The following is a 22,332-nucleotide window of genomic DNA, read 5'->3' as shown; positions in this document are numbered from 1 at the left end:
GAAATCCAAAATGAAGGTACATCGACGTACGTGATGATAAGCACTATGAGTTAACCAGTTGAAACAAATATTTTTAAAATTTCACTGACTGCATTGATCTTAACAGTGAATTTTTGTATTGAAAAGCCTGCGCGCCAGACAACCCAAATTTTCGAATTTTCTAACACCAACGTACTGCTATATGTAACGGTCGAGATATACTTTAGGCCTACCTTCGTTAGGTCCCTTGTAGGTCTCAGTAAAAGTCGTAGAATAAAATGTTTTTTGTCGAGTAATGCAATTTGGCACAGTTAATACTTTGGCACATATAAAACCGACCCGATTTTTTTAGTCAGAACATGTATATTTATTGAACATAACAGGGTGCCAACTGTATATCTATCAATGACGAAATTTGTGAACTTTTCCCTCGTAACTTAAATTTTCAAGTTTTCTAAAAGTATAGCAAGAATAACATCTACTTATAAACAGGACCATACCAGATGCCCGACCCCATAAAATATTCACATTTTTCCAAAGTATTTGGCAAAAAATGAATTCTTTAACATTGAATCAACTCTTTACCCTTGTTTTTTAGCCGTTAAAACCCGTAAGCGCAATGGTGTGAAGATAACGATAAAAAGAATCCACTAAATCAATACACGGTATACAGAAACGATATGCAACGCAACGCTTTTTTGATTAAAATTAATTACAATGAAAAACCCTCTGAAAATCATCTTAACTCAAATGTATTATTTATGTTGTTGCCTGTAGAGAAAGATATGTGTATACACAAAAATGCACGGCATAACAATATTCAAACTTCAAATATTTGACCTTTCTGTCTCGAAACAAACAACACTAGTCTACGAAATTGTCATGGCTTGGGTTGTGTTGTATGTATATAAATGTTTGAAAAGAAAAACAAAACTCAATTAATTATGTCTGCGAGTCGAAAAATAAATTCGAAAGAAAAACTTTTTGGCAGATGCTTGTCCATGACGAGATAGGAATCGTGAAGTGTATTTACAAAAGAAAAGTAGATTTTAACCAAACGAACTGAAATGAAACAGTTGAAGATTATTAATTGACTTTTCTTTACGGAAAGTATGTACAGTTTGTACATGATACAACACAGTGTATCTATCTATACGTATCTAAAATGTACACCACTCGCTACTATCGCTGATGAATCGTTCCGATGTTTTATTATTCATAATATTTGAATTGCGATAAAATGAGGCCCGTTCGAATAATAATGGTATGCATGAACGAAAGAAAAAGGGTTGTCATTACCGGGGGTATAAGATTGAAGAAAATATTTTCAAAATGTAATTGGGAAAAATTGAAAAAGTAAAGCAATTTGTCACTTTGCATTTAAATACTCAAAATATTTTCCTTTTCTGGTTATTCGGTCCTTAGTCAACGGTCATAGTAGAATAAAAATATTGTAACAAATATTTCATACAGCATTCCAGTTGAAGCTGAACTGCGAGTAAGAATCACCGCTAAATAGATGAACACCTTCAGCTTAATCGATCGAAAATTCAAAAACTTTATACCTAATTAGAAACATGAATATTTCGTGTACAACACCGCAGTCACGACATGATAATGTGATAAGTAATAAGCGAAGAACAAACGAGACTGGGGCAATTTTAATTTATTATTTCTTGTTCGAGTTTTACTTCTTCATAGTGTGTACACATCAATCTATCTACAATTTATGTAAAGGTATAAAGAGGTACATTGCGCACTGATTTTAAGCATACCGAAAAAAATACATTCCCTATTAGAAGGGTGATAAATAGCTTTTTGTGAAACTTCTGTCTACTAAATCTCATGATAAATAAAACAGTTTTCAAATAAACATTAATTTATGTCATTCAGTTATCTTATTCGCCTTTATACAATTTTCACGTTTTTTTATATTACTTTTTGAATAACACCGACATTGAGGGATGCTGACTACAGTAGATATTACAATATGTAATCAATTTCGGGACGTATATTTTACTGTCAACTTCGCTAGGTGTATAAATGCGGGAAAATATTACGGCTGAACGATCGACTATTCACCAACTCTATTAAACATTTTTTGATAAATTTTCAATTTATATCGTCAGCGTTTTATACACACCAAACCATAATTTCAATTCAATTGAGATATCTTGCGGATTTAATTTTATGCCAAACAATTGAGCAGACTGGAAATTTATTTTTAATTTTTTTTATATCATTCGAATGGTGGATTTAAATGGTAAACTTGTTGTAGAGCACTCCTTTATGTTTCGCAGAAAATTTAATACGGTGAAACATAATGAAATTCATTCTTAAGATCCAACCACAATCGTCTGCGTTTTGACAAGCAGGTCGCTTTTGTTTGTGGTATGTTTGTGGAATTATAAGATCCGACAATTTTAATCCAATTGTTCTTATCTATGCCGCAGACGTTACCACATGTCAGTTGAGTGAGACATTACGTCGATATCACATGTGGAGTGAGTAACATGAGTTCGATCGAAATTTACGTCAGCTGTTTTACCAGCACACTGTTGATAGTTGTTTATAAGGTTGTACCACTTTGGGTCTCACAAGAATTTACAGGCCCTCTTCCACTTCTATCACCTTTCTTTTTCATATTTTCTAAAAACTATTTCATGACCACTAAAACAATGGTTCCAGCAATACTCTTTCAAGCAAACAAACTACTTTTGTTAAGGTGGTGAAAAAATCAAGTAGTCTTTGGAATTTACACGCACATTACAGCGTAGTCATTCAAAATATGGAATAGTGTAATGATAAGGTGTGAATTTGACACATAGAGCTGAGAGTTTCTTTGCTAGAGAGAGTATTGGTTCTAGCAATTATTCACTTAAGCGACCCAGACTCTCAAAAAAGTTAGGTATGTGGACGTTCGCCATGCCTCTCTTCCTCTATTCTTAGTATCAAAAATCTTTTGAAGAATTTTGTCATGTACCTGAAAGAAAATTTTCAGAAATAATGTGAAAATTGGCAACCAGGGGCGAATTCGAGTTTTTGAACACATTGTTTGCGCAAAGGCAAAATTCAAGCTTAGGTACAAGATTTTTCGCAGCTAGTTCCCTTGACTGAAAGTCAGGGTCTTACGCCAGAAAATACCGAAAAATGTCTGTAACCATACATGTACACTTTGATTGAAAATGTATGAAATGTTATGAAAAACGTTAATGTCTGTAACCGTTTTTTTCTTGTGGGCAGGATAACTCGAGTAATTCTTAACCAATTTCAACAATTTTTTTTTTAATCGATGTGGAATTAAATTCTCGAGGCTAAGTTCGAAGATGAGCCATGTGGGATTAAGAATCTGGAAGTTATTCCAGAAAAACCTGATTTTACACTGTTGATAACTTCTCTATTAAATACGATACGATTACTTTGATGAAATTTGATTTTTTTTGGATGTGTGTGTAAATCATGTGAATTTGTTTTCGCCAACGATTGATATTAGAATTTATGGTAGACTATCAACTTGATAGTTGACTATCAACTTGTGAAATGTTATGAAAAACGTTAAATGTCTGTAACCGTTTTTTCTTGTGGGCAGGATAACTCGAGTAATTCTTAACCAATTTCAACAAATTTTTTTTTTATCGATGTGGAATTAAATTGTCGAGGCTAAGTTCGAAGATGAGCCATGTGGGATTAAGAATCTGGAAGTTATTCCAGGAAAACCTGATTTTACACTGTTGATAATTTCTCTATTAAATACGATACGATTGCTTTGGTGAAATTTGATTTTTTTAGGGTGTGTGTAAATCATTTGAATTTGTTTTCGCCAACGAATTATATTAGAATTGATGGTATACAATCAACTTGATAATTGACTATCAAATTTGACAGTTGACTATCAACTTGCTTGATAGTTGACTATCAAATTCGACAGTTGACTATCAAATTTGATAGTTGGCTATTTGAATATCAATTATGAATTTATGTATAAAAAGAACGCATTAGCTATGTCTTTTGTCACTCCAGAATCATCTTATAAAGAGTACACATCGATCTAATGATCTATGATCTAATACCATAAAATGTTTGTCGCCTAACAATGTACAATTGTCAAAAATTAAAAAGTATCACATTTTTGTTTTATGTGTGTTTTACCTATTGAAAACGAAAATGTGATACTTTTTAATTTTTGATAATTGTATGAAATGTGAAGAAAAACGTAATTGTTTGTAACCTATTTTTTTTTTGTCACCACGATAACTTGAGTAATTCATAACCGATTTTGATGATTTTTTTTTAATCGACGAGGAATGGGATTCCTGAGGCTAAGTTCGACGATAAGCTATGTGTGATCAACGCTTCGGAAGTTATGCCAAAAAATAGAAATGTAATAAATGAACAATATAGTTGATTTTCGATAATTGGTATTTGATAATTGCTATTTTATATTTTATTAATTAACAAGCAGCATATACCTAAAATTACATATACACTACAGTGAGTATATAGTATTACAAAAGTCAAGCAATTCTAACATTAGACAACTTCGACGAGTTACGGTATCGTAATGCAATATTAGACAGCTCGGACGAGCGATAAGTTTGATATTAGATCAAACCTAATATTGGACAACTCTGACGAGTGTGAAGTTTGCGGCCCGAGCGAAGCGAGGGTCGTAATTCACACGAGTTGCAGTATCGTATTGCAATATTAGACAGCTCGGACGAACGTTAAGTTTGCGGCCAAAGCAAACCAAACATTAGACAACTACGACGACTGAAGTTTGCGGAGCGAAGCCTGGGTTGTAATTCACACGAGTTGCGGTATCGTATTGCAATATTAGACAGCTCGGACGAGCGAGAAGTTTGCGATTAGACTAAAACTTATTATTAGACAACTCTGACGAGTGTGAAGTTTGCGGCCCGAGCGAAGCGAGTGTCGTAATTCACAAGAGTTGCAGTGTCGTATTGCAATATTAGACAGCTCGGACGAGCGATAAGTTTGCGGCCAAAGCAAACCAAACATTAGACAACTACGACGACTAAAGTTTGTGGAGCGAAGCGAGGGTTGTAATTCACACGAGCTGCGGTTATTCCCTTGACTGAAAGTCAGGGTCTTACACCAGAAAATACCGAAATATGTGGGTAACAAAAAAGTTTACTGTGCTTGAAAATGTATGAAATGGCATGAAAAACGTTTAATCTGGGTAACAAAAAATCGTTCAAGGCACGATTTTTTTTTAAATATGTGGAAGTAAAATACCAACGCTAAGTTCGAAGATGGGCTATGTGGGACGAAGGATCTGGAAGCTATGCCATAAAAACAGGATTTTACACTGTTGATTATAGCCTCAATCGAAAAAGATTACTTTGATGAAATTTGAATTTGTTGCGTAGTGTGTGTAAATCGTATAAGTATGTTTTCGATGATGTGCATGAAACAAATAGGAAGAAAAATTTCGTCAGTACATGCCCAGCCTCTAACCGGTAAACATCTCTTGTTAGTGAACTGCTAACAACTTGATAGTTGACTAACAAATTTGATAGTTGACTAACAAATCTGATAGTTGACTAACAAATCTGATAGTTGACTAACAAATCTGATAGTTGACTAACAAAAATCCGTCTACTAAATACCAAAGAATAGTATGTTACATACCAAGGATCGAAAAGGTGTGTTTTAGACCCAGGTGGTGAAAACGTCCAGGGATGGAGCGACGCGAAGCGGAGCGGAGACCAAGGACGTTTTCACCACCGTGGTCTAAAACACACCTTTTCGATCCGTGGTACGTATACTATTTTTCTTCCTGGAGTACCAAAGTCACATTCCGAACAAAACATAACAACAGATTTGCACGCCATATTCAGCTGCGATCTCTATACCACATGCGAGATCGTATGCGATATCACAAAATCTCATGCGATATCACAATATCACATGCGAGATGGCATTCGATATAACAAAATATAATGCGAGATCGCATGCGATATCACAAAATCTGATGCGAGATCGCATTTAATATCACATGTGTAGCATTTTCATTTGTTATAGTACATGACACATCTGGGAAAGAATAAAGATAGGATCGAAAATGACATAAGCGGGAATGAAAATTGAGAGAAAAAAGTGTCGGAGAATGTTGCTCTTTCGGTACTAAATTTGGTGAGTGAATGTGACGGTTTTGGTACTTCAGGAAGAAAAGATGTTTTTACTGTCTTACGGCAGAAAAATGCCTGCTTTCAAATGAAATGTGGTACATGTCGCGAGAAGGCGTTTTGTTCGTTCCTAGGGAATTCATCCTTCTACGAAATGTAATGAGAAGGCGTTTTGTTCGTTCCCAGGGAATTCATCCTTCTACGAAATGGGTTTTTTTTAAATTTTTTACCAAAGTGAAAAGGCCTCTCATCGTTCCATATTCGTTAAACTTCGCATCTACTCTGATTCAATTCGACAAAATGGCAATCAAACAGAATAATACATAGCTCATACGAGTTTGATTGGTTGATTGAAAATCTTGCTGCAAATTTATAAGAAACATAAGAACTCAAAGATCATTCGGTCTTACGTTCAAAGATTTTTTGAAGAATTTTGTTGTAATGTATAGAGTAATCGATATATTAATGTTCTAAATTTGACAATTTTTTTAGGAATACAGCATATGTAAAAATAAATTAGGATCAAATGTAGGCATTTGTATCAGTGATGCTTCGGAAGTTCAACAATGAAAATGATCAAAAAGATATTGAAAAAAATTATCAGTCAAGGGACCTGACCCGCCCAAAAGGTGGGACCTAGTGTTAAAATATCGCGACTTCGTCGGTTATTTCCCTTGTCGGTTATGAAAAATGTTGTTTTTTAACTTATGCTAAAAGTTTTTTTTTTAGCGAATTCGATTCCAGCACTGGCCTCCAGCTCGAGCTGGAAACCTCTCATTCGCTAAAAAAGCATTTTAGCATGCGTTAGGAAAATAACTATTATGTACAGGAGTACGATTCTCATTTTTATAAACGTCACTTTTACGCACTAGTGTGTAAATATATTTATATAGGAAAACCCATTTACGCACTACTTTACGCCCTACTGCGGATAGAAAGTCTTAACGATGAAACTACACCATTTTCCTTTTAAAGTTCCACTTGATATAAAAAATTATTCAAAGTACACCTCTTGCACTGCACCAAATTTTTGTCAGTAATTTTTAAGCTCACATTAGCCACTGACCACATTAAAAAAAATAATTAAATGAAATAAACATCAATGACTTGATCTCTGATAACATTTAAAAATGAAAACGAAATTGGGTCATGCATTTCTTTTTATAATTCAGCCGTATCCGTATACGATCCATAAAAAATTGTTTATGTCAAACCGACTTTTATACTTTCAGACACGCAATAATTTATTTTTATACTCGCAGCGCTTTGAAATGCAAGCGTGATGATGTTGGGATTAAGTAGGATGTAACAACTAAAAAATTATTGCAATGCGTGTTTGTTATAACATTTGGATGTAGTATATTGGTAACATTTCAGGATATTGGAAAGTTAGCAGAAATCCATCGAAAGTCATCCGTTATCGACAATGATTACAAGAATAAAAAATGTAATCAAGCTAGTTTGTCTTATATTGTGAAACATATGTTAAAACAAGTGAAGTAAAAATTTTGTACCATCAACTAGAGAATAATTGTAAGAAGTAAAAGATTCAGTGACTATACTAGAAGTTTGTTCAGTAAAAACTATTTTGTTTCAACTACTGCTAATTACAACTTCGTATGCTGCAACTTAATTAGTGTACTGTAATTAGGCTTTAGGCTGCAATTATGGACTAAATTTCTGTTAACTGTTCGTGTACAATACGTATCATGTAAGACTTTGAGGCTTTACTAAAAATAAGATCGTATGAAATGTGCGAAGCGTTAACAAATAAATATATTTGGAGATCTGAATGACTTGTATATTGTTCAAACATAAAATTATTGTATGAATTTGCTACCACATATAGATTTAGTACAACAATCAAGTCATAATTATGTCTCGTCATAAAAAAGCTTTCCGTTGAAATTCATTGATCGAGATGTTTATATTCATTAGCAGATAACAACACAGTCTATTTTATAAAATAGTGAAATTATCCGTCACAATGTATCGTTCGAATTTGAATGATTAATTACAAAATACTTACAGTAAAAAAAAGAAAACAAAAACAAAATGATAAGATGAAAAGGATTTAAAATGAAAAGGAAATGGGGTACACCAAGCACCAAGCAAAACAAAGTTGAAAGTCTTTGTTGATAGGTCATACGTTTTATCGATAGTCAATCAATTAATCAAATAAATTTGACAATGAATTTCGAATAAGGAAAAACCGATGAAATTGAAACTGATGTGAGTAAAACGTGAAATTTTATGTTACGAACGTTCTTAGAAACATCAAGTCTATTGTGATGTGGTAATGTGGTAATTAAATCTTCTACTTCGTCTGTTCAAAGTGTCGTTTTGTGATTGATATAATAGTTATTTTCCTAGCGCATGCTAAAATGCTTTTTTAGCGAATGAGAGGTTTCTAGGTCGAGCCGGAGGCGAGTGCTGGAATCAAATTCGCTAAAAAAGCCTTGTAGCATAAGTTAGGAAGTCGCGATATTTCAACACTAGTTAGGAAAAATATTTTGTGCAGCCGAGAATTGAAATCCGACAGATTTCTATACCGATAACTAGATTGAAAAGTCGAAAATTTCAACACCAGATAATGGGATATTTCAACACTCAAAGCAGTGTTGTTATGGAATTTGTATGAGTTATTGAAGCATTCGTTTTAGAAAATGCAAAGCAAGGTGATCGATCAAATTTGAAGAGTGATTGTTTACAATGAAAATTATGATTTTTTGGGCATTTGTCTATTTCAATTCTCAGAAACGAAATGTCCCACATAAACGGAAACACAAATGACTTTCCTTTGGCAAAGCTGCATTGTCTTAAAGAGAAATGGTTTGTGTTTCCGTTTGTGTTGGACATTCCGTTTCTGTTAGAACAATCAGACGTTCCCTAATAATTCACCTTTTCTAATCGGTATTACGTCGGTTTTAACTATCTTAAAACTAACAATAAACCAGTTTGCTGAAGCTGGAGTTAAACATCTGGCGAAAGCAACTTGAATCAAAATATTTCCATATAGTAAAACTAGGTCCCACCTGTTGGGTGGGTCCGATCCCTTGACTGTTTGTCTGAGCTTCTCAATAGTATTTGTATTGGCAATGATTTATTGATTTATTTCAATGAAATGTAATTTTGTATGTTGATGGCCAAAAAACGCATTTAGAAGAAGAACTACTAGAACGGTCTAATAAATCTCTCATTGATGATTTAATTCTGTTTAGTTTCACTGAAAATCTTCGAAACTTTGTATATAAAATGCCCCGGTAAAAAATAACGTATGTTTTCAATAAAATTTAAACTCGTGTGAATTGCGGCCCTTGCTTCATCTTTCGAGAACTACTCCTAGATGCTTGAGCCGATACTGCCCATTTTCGAATTTGACCTGAGGATTTCAATACTTCGTCGATTAAAAAAAAAATTTTTTGAAAATCGGTTGAACTTTGCTCCAGTTATCGTGTTATTTGCATTTTTAATCATAGTGAACGTGTTACGTACGGTGTATTTTCTTTTGTAAAACCCATGACTTACAGTCAAGGGAATAATATTGCTTGTATTTAATATGTATTAAAATTTTACAATAAATGCTGCTCAATATTACGATTTAAACACATTGTTTAACATTCACTTGCTTTGTTCAGTTGGATTTGAAAAATTTCTGTTAATCAAATTAAACATAAATTAAGAAAATGTGGAACACAACATTCGATGAAAAAAATAAAGTCTGGAAAGGTAATGACCTACCATCATGTGATCCAAATTTGTCGATAGCAAGCGTCATATTGAATTCATTGAAATCCGGAGGATCAGAAATCGCTCAGGTATTTTTTTCTTATTTTCGTTCAGTATACAAAGTGAAAACAAACTTTAGTGATCGAATGTAAGTTCGAAATTTTGGCAGCTGCCGAAAATGTGGGTAAAAACGTATACAGTCGCGATGAATATAAGTATGTGTGAGGCTTTCGGTTGCATGAACTATCTTTTCGACATTATTGATCGATAAAATATCATAAAATGGTGTTACCAGGCCCGCTAATTTGTTATTTTCTTCGGCTGTTCATCGACAAAGTTCTAAAAAAGTCGGTGCATTTGGAGGCATGTCGTAAAACAATTTTTTGCTTAAAATAATATTTTATATATCTCTGTGTGGTAAGACTGACATTATGCATCAGCTGGGAGAGGAAGTTCGGGTTTATCTTTGCATCGACACATAAAAAATGATATGCACCTGTGTCCAATATACTTATTACAATCACCAACTCGTCAAGATAAATATTTCAATAAGCAATAACTCGTCAAATCTTCCATTCCCCATTACAAGCGACCTCATTTCACTTCGAGTTGCCAACCAGGATTTCTTTAACAGGTCTGTTTGTAGGTTGCGTCTCCGTATTTGTAATAAACTTTGTTTTGATGTTATGGATTTGTTGAGTAAACATTATGTCGATTTAAATGTGTTGTTTTGACGAATTTTAACACCTGTGTCATTTCAAAGATTTACCAACTGTCAATAGTTGGTACTTGGTATAGTTGTTGTGTCCTATCCCCATAGGAATCAAGATAAATTTTGATATTCTCGACGTTAGAAAAAGTTATTTTGCCATTGTCATCTAGTCTGGCTCTCATAACTTTCCCTTCCTCTCTCGAACATTTCAACAAAAATTGATGAATGCTTTCCATTCGATCAAAGCTGTGCGTTTTGTTTCTTCTCCGTTCACGTAAATGTTGGGATCCAAGACATCCCAGAAAATCCCAACATTTGATCGAAACTTGCATCTGGATTCCAGGCATTATTAATTTCCTTTAATTTTTTTATTTGAAATGAAATACAATTTTTCGAAATAATTTAAGATTGGAAATACCTTGTTAATGAAATCTGTAATCTAGAGTACAACTATTAACTTTCAGATCAATGGGACATCTGGAATTTCCGTAACATTTGATGACATTCGAATTCGGACAATTCGAGCAGCCAAGAATTTGCAAAAACGAGGGCTTTCCGCCAAGCAAATATATGGATTCGTTACAAAAAATCACGATGATCTAGCATCACTTGTTTTTGCCTCTTTTTCGCTTGGCTGTACGATCTATCCAATTCATCCAGATTTCACGAAATATGAAATCGTTCAGAAATACCAAAAGATCAGACCGAAAGTGATTTTTTGTGATATAGGGGCTTATGACATTGTCGTTCAAAGCTTAACAGAATTGAAGCATACAGCAACAATTTTCACATTTGACGGGGAAAAAGATGGCTCGGAAAATGTCGAAAATTTATTCGAAGTAGTAGACGATGATACGGATATAACGTAAGATATCAGCGAAGAAGAATCACGAGTCGGAGATTTTTCCTCGTTGTAACTCAAATGATTTTTTTATATCTTTAGACCAGTCGCGGTTGATGGTGTCAACGAACTAGCGGCAATTTATTGTTCTTCTGGGACCACCGGGCCCTCAAAAGGTCAAATAATTTTATTTTCAATTCAGATAAGTTAGTTAGTTATAGTAGAAATAAGCTATGAAAACAGCGAAATGGCCAGTTGATGCAAAAAAATGTAACCTAAATGTTGAATATCACTGTAAATTTCAGGTATTTGCATGTCCCATTCTATGCTCATCAACACCATCGCCGCCAGTTATGATTGGAAGCTGGGAACAAAACGTGTTAGCTTAAACGTTTATCCGTTGCAATGGTTCAGATCGTTGCATTTTCTATTAGCTGGAACTATTTATCATGCAATCAGAGTGATTATATCAGAGGAATATTCTCCGCAACGCACTTTTCACTTAATTGGAAAATACAATGTGTCTCGTTTTATGTCCTCTCCAATCATGTTAAAGACTATGATTCATTCCGATTCAATCAAGGCAGCTAACTTCTCAAGTCTCGAAAATATAATTCTTGGCGGATACAGGCTTCCGTATGAAATAGGCAAAATAATGGATGGCTTCTTGCCCAATGGGACGGTAAACAATCGATATGGGTTGACTGAACTGGGTGGAACAGTTTCGATTGAAGTTCCCAAGTTCAGTAAAGGCTCGGCAGGTAAACTGAAAAGTGGCAATGTTGCGAAAATTGTTGATGAAAACGGAAAGAGACTAGGGGTTAATGAGCAAGGTGAAATATGCGTAAAATCGATGTCAATGACATCTGGATATTATCAAGAAGAATTGTTAACAGCCAAATCATTTGACGAAGAAGGATTCTTTCTTACCGGAGATATCGGTTATTTTGATGAAGAAGGCGATTTACTCATTGTTGATCGAAAGAAGGACACCTTTAAGTACAATGGCTATGTAGTTTCACCATCAGAGATTGAGAGTGTTCTGCTTCAGTCGCCACAGATCTCAATGGCATGTGTATTTAGTACATTCGATATAAATGGGAAAGAAGTACCAGCAGTTGCAATAATTCGAGCCACAAACACAAATATCACAGCTGAAGAAATTAGCCAATTGCTAAGTGGTAATAGAAGTGAACCATTTCGTTGATAAAATGATGAATTCGTTTTTGTTTTATATTTTAGTTCATTTTTACGATCGAAACATATTAGCCGGTGGCATTTATTTTGTCGATTCAATTCCAAAGACACCGTCTGGTAAAAATCTACGGCGTAAGATGAGAGAAATAGTTCTTCAACTGAGTACCGAACAATAGTTTTTGAACATATCTTTGTGTAATGACAAACTGTAATTTTCGTACAAATGCTGAGTAAATAAACCATTCCATCCAAAGTTACCGTTTAATTTCATCTTCATCCCAAAAGTACGTGTGAGTGAAACGACTCACTTTGCAAAGAGCGCAACGAAATCATAGCCTGTTTTAGTGAATTTTAAGAGTTTTCAGGAATTTTGGGAATTGAAACTAGACATTCTAAAAATTTTCCAAAATTGGAAATGTAATTCTTGAAATCATCAAAATTTTTAAATTTAAGTTTAAGAATGGAAAATAATCGATGTGCACAAGAGTGAAGTATATGCTAAAACAAATGAAGTAAAAGATTTAGTATCAAGAACTATAGACAACACTTTGAACAAAAGGTGTACCAGATTTTAATATATAGTCTTAAAATCTGGTACTTCTTTTGTTCAAAGTGTTGTCTGTAGTAATAACTTTTTGTCAGTTATTTAGCCAAATGGAAAGTGAATTAGATTTTTCACGATTTGTTTGTGAGATTAGGTTGGCTATGATGATGTAAATAACGAAAACTTGAAAATTGTCTTCAATTAAACGTATATTTCGGATGTTGTTGTGTCATCCATCTTCAGCTAGAACAACATTAAAATTATCTTTAGGCTAAAACTAGATAACATAAAAATCGCGCAAAACAAATTACCATAAATTGGAAGTGATTCCAATCACATTAACATTCTAATTTGAAAACTTGGAACTAATTTCTCGTGAAATACTAACACGATCGTCAAAATTGAAACTTGTTTCGATGACAGAAACGACATGACGTAAACTGAACGACTAACCAACATGAAGTTGTTTGAACGAATTCATCACATTAGTGTAGGTCGCATGTAGCATGTTCAACGATTTGAAATTTTGAGCCGAATCGCCGTAAAGCCAAATGTAGCATGCTTCTAGCGTTTTTCGCTTGTACCAATCTGATTCGACGTCCAATATCTTCAATTCTTTCTCATCAAAATCTGGTTCGTGAGTCGCGTTGTCTAGACAATGTCGGACTAGAGCAGTTTTCGAGCCAGGGTTGAACCTTGATCTAAAATCATAGTCATGCTCCTTCGTTCGAGTACATAGGCATCTTTTCGTCTCACCTATGTAAAACGTGGAACACTTTTTGCATTTGATTCTGTATACGATTCCTTTCCGAATCATCTTCGGAGTTTTCGTTTTCATGTTCGAATAAATGTTCCGTAGTCTCGTTATCGTTTTCGGTGCTGATCTTAACCGAGTATTGACCTTCTTCAGTTGTCGTTGAATTTTATGTGTCAATTCAGGAACGTACGGAACAGATCTGTAAATAGGTGGTTCAGGCGGTTGAACTGTCGGAATAGTTGATGAGACATTAATAATCGTTAAGATCAGCACCGAAAACGATAACGAGACTACGGAACATTTATTCGAACATGAAAACGAAAACTCCGAAGATGATTCGGAAAGGAATCGTATACAGAATCAAATGCAAAAAGTGTTCCACGTTTTACATAGGTGAGACGAAAAGATGCCTATGTACTCGAACGAAGGAGCATGACTATGATTTTAGATCAAGGTTCAACCCTGGCTCGAAAACTGCTCTAGTCCGACATTGTCTAGACAACGCGACTCACGAACCAGATTTTGATGAGAAAGAATTGAAGATATTGGACGTCGAATCAGATTGGTACAAGCGAAAAACGCTAGAAGCATGCTACATTTGGCTTTACGGCGATTCGGCTCAAAATTTCAAATCGTTGAACATGCTACATGCGACCTACACTAATGTGATGAATTCGTTCAAACAACTTCATGTTGGTTAGTCGTTCAGTTTACGTCATGTCGTTTCTGTCATCGAAACAAGTTTCAATTTTGACGATCGTGTTAGTATTTCACGAGAAATTAGTTCCAAGTTTTCAAATTAGAATGTTAATGTGATTGGAATCACTTCCAATTTATGGTAATTTGTTTTGCGCGATTTTTATGTTATCTAGTTTTAGCCTAAAGATAATTTTAATGTTGTTCTAGCTGAAGATGGATGACACAACAACATCCGAAATATACGTTTAATTGAAGACAATTTTCAAGTTTTCGTTATTTACATCATCATAGCCAACCTAATCTCACAAACAAATCGTGAAAAATCTAGTTGTCTGTAGTGCTTGATACGATAAACTTTCCAATTCTTTCCCCGAGGTACATGCTCACTATGTTTCAAGCGATATGAAAGTTCTCTATCTAATATCTCATTTCATGGTTGTAGCTTTCTTTCATAAATATTCGTAAAGAACGTAACTTGCTATAAATCAGTTCCACTGAGTTTGAAAATATTTTATTTTTCTTAAGAGGTAATCGATATTTTCGTCTTAAAAAAGTTTCGCTGGAAGGCAACGAAAAATCAGGTGAGACCATAAGGGTCAGGCGTCTATGAACAGACATGCTATTAAATGCAGATTCTAACTAAGTCGATAACCTAATCAACGACACTTTTAAATGTATTGTAGCTCACAAGAAGTACCTAAGCTAATTAGGTCGGGCGCAACAAAATTATAGGAATGTGTTTATTTCATACTAGAAGCTAATTCGTTAAATATGAGTTGAAGTATGTTGAAGTAGGTGACAAAATAATATTATTGAAAAATATTGGCCAAAACCAAGATCCATGAATAATTTCAGTTGTTCAGAAATGTATTTTATTCAGTGTATCGTCAAACATTGTAACCTTTTCTATGATTTATTTACACACATTAATCAATACCCCTTAAAAACGTATACATCACCAGGGAATCGATAGAACTCGAAATGGAATATAAATCGATTTTAAGTTAAATTATCGCCACCACAATATGTCATGAACGATGTAAACAAACTATATTGTCTGAAACCTAACAAATCGGTATGTTCTTTAATGACGTCTAATGTAATGAAAATAATGTTAGAAATCAATCAATGTTAGACAGACACTTGTTTGGTTAATTTTTTCTCTTTTTTTTTGAAGAATCGAAACGAAATGTTTATTCGAACATTATGGGACTCTCGTCTTGCAAGGTCGATTGGGTATTATTTTTAAATACGTTTTACATTTATACACCTCTTCGACAAAACCGAACGAAAGATGAAAAAAAGCCTTGTCGGTTTCAAATCTTTTATGTGAAAAAATTTAAATTTGTATTGTTGTGACAATGTGCACTGATGAATGTGAAGAGGTATTTTTCATTTGATTTGTTCATGTGACTGATGGTATATATTTCTCAAGCGTCCATAACGCCATGCAATTTATTTTAGTTTTTGTGTTTAAAGGAATCTTTTGCCAAATTGACCGACAACGCAATATTTATCGTAGATTTAAAATAAATCGAGTGAAATTAATTTCATTGGTTGGGAAAACTATTGAAATCTAATATTTCTAGAACGTACTCAGAACCTTGATAGAAACCGCAAGGCATCTGCTATCAATGACGACGACAAGAATAAACAATGGACTCTGGCTGTTGTTTCCTTACACATAGTTATGACATAAACATTGAAATGATAGATTTTGTATCTAAAACTACAAAATAATTAACAGAAATGAAGTAACAGATTTATTGATTTTGTTCTGATATGCCTGCCGCTTCTAGGAGATGATTATATAAAAATCATAATTTGTGAGACACACCACCTAAACGGTTCCTAAGAAATAGATAGGACTCACTTCGGAGTCAGTAAATCTTGTTTGTAACCATATAACATAAAAATCATAAACCAACACAAACTGACCTAAATTGAGACACTTTTGATTTACCGAGATCTACTGAGATTTACTGGAGATTTACTGGAGATTTACCAAAGATCTACCCCTTGGAAAAAGGTTATATCTTGGTAGAACATTTATAGCTTAGCGTACTCTAAGTAAAAGTAAACTAAGTAAAAGACTCTATGCGATTTCTTAAACAAGAGAAATTCGCCAATGCTCATAATGTTCAAATCAAATAAATTGCGCTGAGGCATTTTTTGGACGGAATAACAAAACGAAAATCTATATCGGCGTTTCGGCATTTACTTGTAAATATCTGTCGCTTCGTTTTTAATCATAGGATTGATTCGGATCTAGTTGATCGACCCACTGTTTTTTATGAGTATAAACGTGAAACATCAAATTATTAGCTTTTACTATAATTACGTACTTTGTCATGCAATTTAGTGGGCTTCTGACAGTATGTGTAATACGCATACATGTGTCTGTATTCAATGTGGAAGAGGTTAATAGAAACGAACTGAACGGTATAAATATAAAGGCGAAATAATATATACATATATAAGCGTATACGCCGCTTCACCCAGCCATCCAGTGTGAATATAAATATTTTTTGTGTTTAATTGGAATGATGAATATTATTTTTCCTTTGTTTCATGTTATGGTATCTCTTCTATATACGCATATCATTTTCATATCTGTATTTACAAACGAAAAAGAAACATGACATGCGTAACTTGAAGCTAAAATTAAAAAAAAAAAAAAAACAAAAAAAAATTACACAAAGTTTAAAAATCCAATCCATTTATATTCGTTGTTACATAACATCAACTTCCCACATTTATTTAACAACCTTCTTCCATTTACTTATCATGAAACGAAATAAAAACACTAAACACATTCCATTCATTAATATTCCTTGTCACTTCATTTCGATTTTTGTTTAACCGACACTTAAAAAATATTGGTAGTCGCAGCCAATATCACCACTTTTGATCAGAAATATCCATGTATATTCAAATTATAATTCGAATAACAACAACCTCACAAACAATGAGTGTGGTCCATTAAATGAGTGGCTGCAATATTTTATTGTGCTATGTTATATTATGGGCTATAATTGAGGTTGATTATTTTTCAGACAGTTTATTATTTATATGTTTGAAAGAAGGAAAAAAAAACAATAATTTGTAATACGGTAGGGCGACGCAATTTTTATTCAATTTAAAACTTTTTTTTTTAAATTTTTCAGTAAGTAGCTAGTAAGCACTTACGAACACAATTTGACGGTGCCGTTAAATGATCACGTATCGGTAGCATGAAACGAAATATTATTTCGATTCATTTACGAATGATCGTCTTTTGATTGTAATCACTAAACAGAGCAGTTTTCAATTCATTTATTGTATGGACACATATTCTGTATTTCTCGTGATATATACAGAACGAGCGGAATTACCCAAACATACCTGCAACAAAGTAATAATACAAAAAAATCATGACGTCACTCGAATTTAGATAATTATACTCTTCACTGCACTAATCCGACCGTTGTTATCATGAATCAAAAACCGAAATTGTCATCAATGTAAATAACATTGCTCTTCATTTAGGTGGTCGGTATAGTCGGAACAACAATCATTAGGGGTAAACCATTATGGTTCATCAAGTTCGTAAGTAAGTCAATTTCGTAAACTTTTGACATTTCTCCCATAGATTTAATGTCAAAAGTTTGCGGAATTAATTTACTTAAGAACCATAATGATTTGCACCTATTTATACAGTAAGGAATAGTAAGGAAGAGGTACACTGAGTTCAGCAAGCGGAATCCACGCGTTCAGTTCAGTGTCAGCTTATACAAGAGAGCTTGGTGCAAAAAAAAAGTGGAATTCGATAAAAAACGAAAAACGTTCAATGGCATATTTGATACAACACGTAGGTATAGCTATCCAAAAGGGAAATGCTGCATCTATCATGGGAACGGTACCTCCGACGAAAAACGTAAGTGAAATATTCTAATTGTAAACTAAATGTAGTTGAGTACTAATTTCAATAAAAAGTCAGATCGCTCCCCCAATCATTTGTTATCGACACCACCGATACTAATGAGGCGATGAGTTTAACCTCTTGTTCGTTACAACAAATCAAGCAAATGGTTTTGAGAACCGATAGCCCAATGAACTAGTATACGTTTATAAACATTAGACAACCGAAGTAATAGATTTGATGAGGTTTTTTGTTAGGAGTTTACAACCCTAAAATAATAGTTTGTGGCAGATAGGCGTCTGTTGGAGATTTCCAAATTATTTAATATTTACGCATTTAACCTTTGAAACATTTTGTGTTTCCAATAATATCAAATTTTACCAAATCAACTATTAAAACTGCTTAGGAGAAAGTTATGTACCAAATACAAGACATTGCGTTAAACAAGAGAAGTAACAGATTTAACGATTACATTTCGATGCGTTTACATATTGTAAATGTTGCACAAAGACTGTACATGAAGATACTCCAAGATATCCTCCAAAGAATGTAGACCATTCAAAGAAAATTGAGGATTTAAATAATTTTCTGAAAATATGAGGATACATTTCCAAATTTATAAGGCAACGGAAATAATAACAAAATTCTACATTCTCTGTGGGTATGAGCTCGATTCAGTAAATTTTAGAATAACACTTCTCGATAATAACATTTTAAAAATTAATAAAGAATTCACTTACCAACTCCAGCCACATGTATCTTTTTCATCCACGGATAAATGGTTCGTTCACCTTCTATCGTTGTTTCCATATCTTCATCCAAATCCGAATCCGACTCACAATCATCATCATTGCAATTGGATCCTAATTCATCGATTGCCGGCGATCGATCCATCATAAGTCTATCCTCTTCCAACATATCGTCCTGCAGATGAAACAAAAAAATTTGTAATTCTTAATTTGAATGTTGATTTCATCGAATAATTTAATTTACATTATCTGAGCAGGCGTCATCGTATCTTAATTTCATTCCTAATTCTTGCAGTTGTTGACCAGCCGGAACAGCTTCTTCTATCCGTCTTTCCAGCTTTAATCCTGAAGAAAAATGTTTTCGTTATTTAAACCAAATTAAACCAAATGTTACGGAAATGAAACTATTTTTCATTTTATTGTTGTTTCATTGTTGATGAACTTATTGCGCACGCAAAACAAATTTCCGCATATTTATGTTACAAAGACAAAGAGTGTATGTAAAGCCAAGACTATAATATTTAAGGGTTGAAAATAGTGGTAATAGGTGGCAGGAAATAAATAATTATCAAGAAAAACTCTTTCACAGCAAAATATATATATTTAGAACGAAATAAGCCTTTTGTAATTGCCATTTACTGAAAATATATAAAATATTTGAATGGTGTGGATACTGTTTGCAGTTAGAAAATCATTACTAAAGGAATGACGATGATTGTTTTTCACATTAAATACCGTAAAATCTGATGATCGGTGTTTTAAGGATGGCGTCAAAATAAGAATTGTTCGTTGAGTGATAGATTTCCAAGACATATGGTTACTCTGAAAATTAGACTGCAATAAAGAACACTACGATTTGCGGACGAATTATGAAAAATCACGATCTATTTGTAGGACACTTTCCAACTTTCCAATAGTCACCCGCCAGACACGTCGACATAAAATATATGTGAATAGCATGGATAGTGTCACACCCGTGCCAATAGTGCAGTTGATAAGGACCAAAAGATCGTCGAACGTTTACACTTTGGGTAAAGAAATAAATCAATTCGTTTCTCCAATAGGAACATTTTTTCAGCACGCTAAGGAGGGAGTTTTTCTTGTTAATACTATAGGGAAAAAAGCTCCATCCCTAGCATTTATGAAAAACGTTTATTTGGGAGATATGAACCGATTTGTCTCTACCCAAAGTCCTTATCAAATGCACTACAATGACATCGCAAAACGTCGTTTTTGTTTGTCTGTTTCCTCATCCGTATGAAAATAACGTTAGGTTTCTGGTTTTTCAAGCGACATGCATATTGATAATACATTAGAACCGAATACCATCAAGAAACTTAGGAGGAAATTTTCCATACTCCAACACAACATTTCACATTGCATAATGTGTGGTTGTTTACTGAACGCAAGTGCTAAGCACAAGAACAAAAACCACGAAGACACGTTAGTAAACCACCCTACTTGGAAAACATACTTTTGCTTCTATCTTTTATAGCAAGAACGATTACGCTTCTGTATAACATTCAAGGCAAATTATTCTCAGATCTCAAGGAATATTAGGAAGCATCATTCAATGAAAATTCAATATAAATATTTGACTTTTAGAACCAATAAGCTCAAAAACTCTTTTTCTTCGAAAGTTCCAAAATTAATGCTAAATTGATCTTTATTAGATAAAAGGATGCGTGAGTGTAGAGATAAACATTTAATGAACGAAAAAAGCCCACACTGAAAATCGTATTAATAAATCATAACCAATTGTTGTTGTTGGTTTTTTAAATGTATGGTGATAAATTACAATCAATGTAGTTACTTCTCTCCATGCAATTGTGGAGACAACAAAATGCAATACGAAACGATTTTAAGCAACGTTGAGTCGATTGACTAGATCATTGGATTATACCATTTAATTGAAGATGTTGTAGGGCCATTTGATCATATGATCATTAGATGTTAAAATTGCCTGATCTTTGACTACTAAATAGTTTAGTGTTTTGGGTTTGGGTGGCTTAATTGCATTCATTTTATTAGAAACAAGAAATTTCTTACTCTAAAACAGATGCATTTTGTATAGTCAGTGGCGCAGTGGCGCACATTTTTCACGGTGGACGTTGCACTTGATGTCTAGCTGACATTTAGTACTACCATCCCAAATTCTCTTTTTTTTTGGTTTGGGCCTTGGTGGCTCCATTGAATTCATTATTAGAAACAAGAAATTTCCTACTCTAAATCAGATAGATTTTGTCAGTTATGTCAGTGCCATTTTTGAATGCAAGGTGTTTCCGATTTAACTCGAAAGAGAGCTTTTTCCTTTATACTGCTCTTTGACCGAGATCTTACACAACTCTTTAAATACACTGCTCTGACAATAAAAAAGCAATTAATTACTCTTCCATATCAAAAAGCAACAAACTGATAAAAAGTAGATAGTGTCGAATAAAAACTCTTAAGGTTAGCTGATGCTAAGATACATCAAAACGGATAAACACAATTTTTCGGTTCCGAGGCATTGAGTTATTATGGCTACGACACGTACTCTTCAGCTGTTTCCAAAACTCGCCTTGATGTTTCTTAGCATCGCTTAGACTTTTGATTCTAAGCTATCTGGTTTTTATCAGTTTGTTGTCTTTTGATGTGGTAATTATGATTTATTCAAACGGTTCCCGACAGTGGGATCGTTAAAAGCGCTAGACTATGAGTTTTGTAAGTTTATAAACCTTTCATAGACAGTTTGTCACAAAGGAATTCACGTGAAAAGAACCGAAAATATTCTTCATGTAATGGATCAATGGTTTACTTACACATAGAGTAGGCAGTAATAGTACATTACTGCTACAAGGCTGTATATAAGAGACGTGTACGTATACGAGCGCTTGCGCTATAGCTGAAAGTTTGTATGGATTGTTATCATACACAAAAATAGTTATCCGAATCAGCTGATGCTTGAATTGATAAGAAATATCGTTACTCACTAAGCCCACGGGAAATGAGTCATTACTTCATTGACATGAACGTGGCAAAATAAAAAGTTTCAAACAAGGACCATAAATTCTCAATTGAAATAGAAGGTCTTCA

At 33.8% G+C, this 22,332-nt stretch overlaps 2 protein-coding genes and 1 long non-coding RNA gene across 4 annotated transcripts in view; 2 read left to right on the top strand and 1 right to left on the bottom strand.

Annotated features, from left to right (window-relative positions):
* Positions 1 to 22,332, bottom strand: part of LOC119085759 (homeotic protein deformed) — a 38,283-nt gene that overhangs the window by 4,840 nt on the left and 11,111 nt on the right. The window contains exons 2-3 of the mRNA XM_037196243.1: positions 19,502 to 19,602; positions 19,249 to 19,432 (exon numbers count right to left, since the gene is read on the bottom strand). Of these exons, the coding sequence (XP_037052138.1) occupies positions 19,249 to 19,432; positions 19,502 to 19,602 (285 nt within the window). The remainder of the gene's footprint in view (positions 1 to 19,248; positions 19,433 to 19,501; positions 19,603 to 22,332) is intronic.
* On the top strand, positions 9,742 to 12,853 carry LOC119085757 (4-coumarate--CoA ligase 1-like). 2 transcript variants are annotated; one of them, XM_037196241.1, is made up of 5 exons: positions 9,742 to 9,946; positions 11,013 to 11,434; positions 11,513 to 11,586; positions 11,716 to 12,591; positions 12,653 to 12,852. In XM_037196241.1, the coding sequence occupies exons 1-5, from the start codon at positions 9,815 to 9,817 to the stop codon at positions 12,781 to 12,783; spliced, it is 1,635 nt and encodes a 544-aa protein (XP_037052136.1). In that variant the 5' UTR covers positions 9,742 to 9,814; the 3' UTR covers positions 12,784 to 12,852. The 2 variants fall into 2 exon arrangements, with proteins under 2 accessions (XP_037052136.1, XP_037052137.1); XM_037196242.1 differs by having other exon boundaries at positions 9,759 to 9,946; positions 11,034 to 11,434; positions 12,653 to 12,853.
* Positions 13,258 to 14,923, top strand: LOC119085762. The gene is made up of 2 exons (XR_005089346.1): positions 13,258 to 14,094; positions 14,821 to 14,923. It is a non-coding gene; the product is annotated as an uncharacterized LOC119085762 (long non-coding RNA).

The sequence above is a fragment of the Bradysia coprophila genome, chromosome X (assembly GCF_014529535.1).
Source record: "Bradysia coprophila strain Holo2 chromosome X, BU_Bcop_v1, whole genome shotgun sequence".
Classification (NCBI taxonomy): domain Eukaryota; kingdom Metazoa; phylum Arthropoda; class Insecta; order Diptera; family Sciaridae; genus Bradysia; species Bradysia coprophila.
The sequence above is the reverse complement of the archived record's forward strand: the minus strand, read 5'-3'. Positions and strand labels throughout refer to the sequence as shown.

Coding starts and splice junctions, on each gene's coding strand:
- LOC119085757 (XM_037196241.1), top strand. CDS start 9,815: ATGTGGAACACAACATTCGATGAAAAAAATAAAGTCTGGAAAGGTAAT. Junction 9,947..11,012: donor GAGGATCAGAAATCGCTCAG/GTATTTTTTTCT, acceptor TCTGTAATCTAG/AGTACAACTATTAACTTTCA. Junction 12,592..12,652: donor AATTAGCCAATTGCTAAGTG/GTAATAGAAGTG, acceptor TTTATATTTTAG/TTCATTTTTACGATCGAAAC.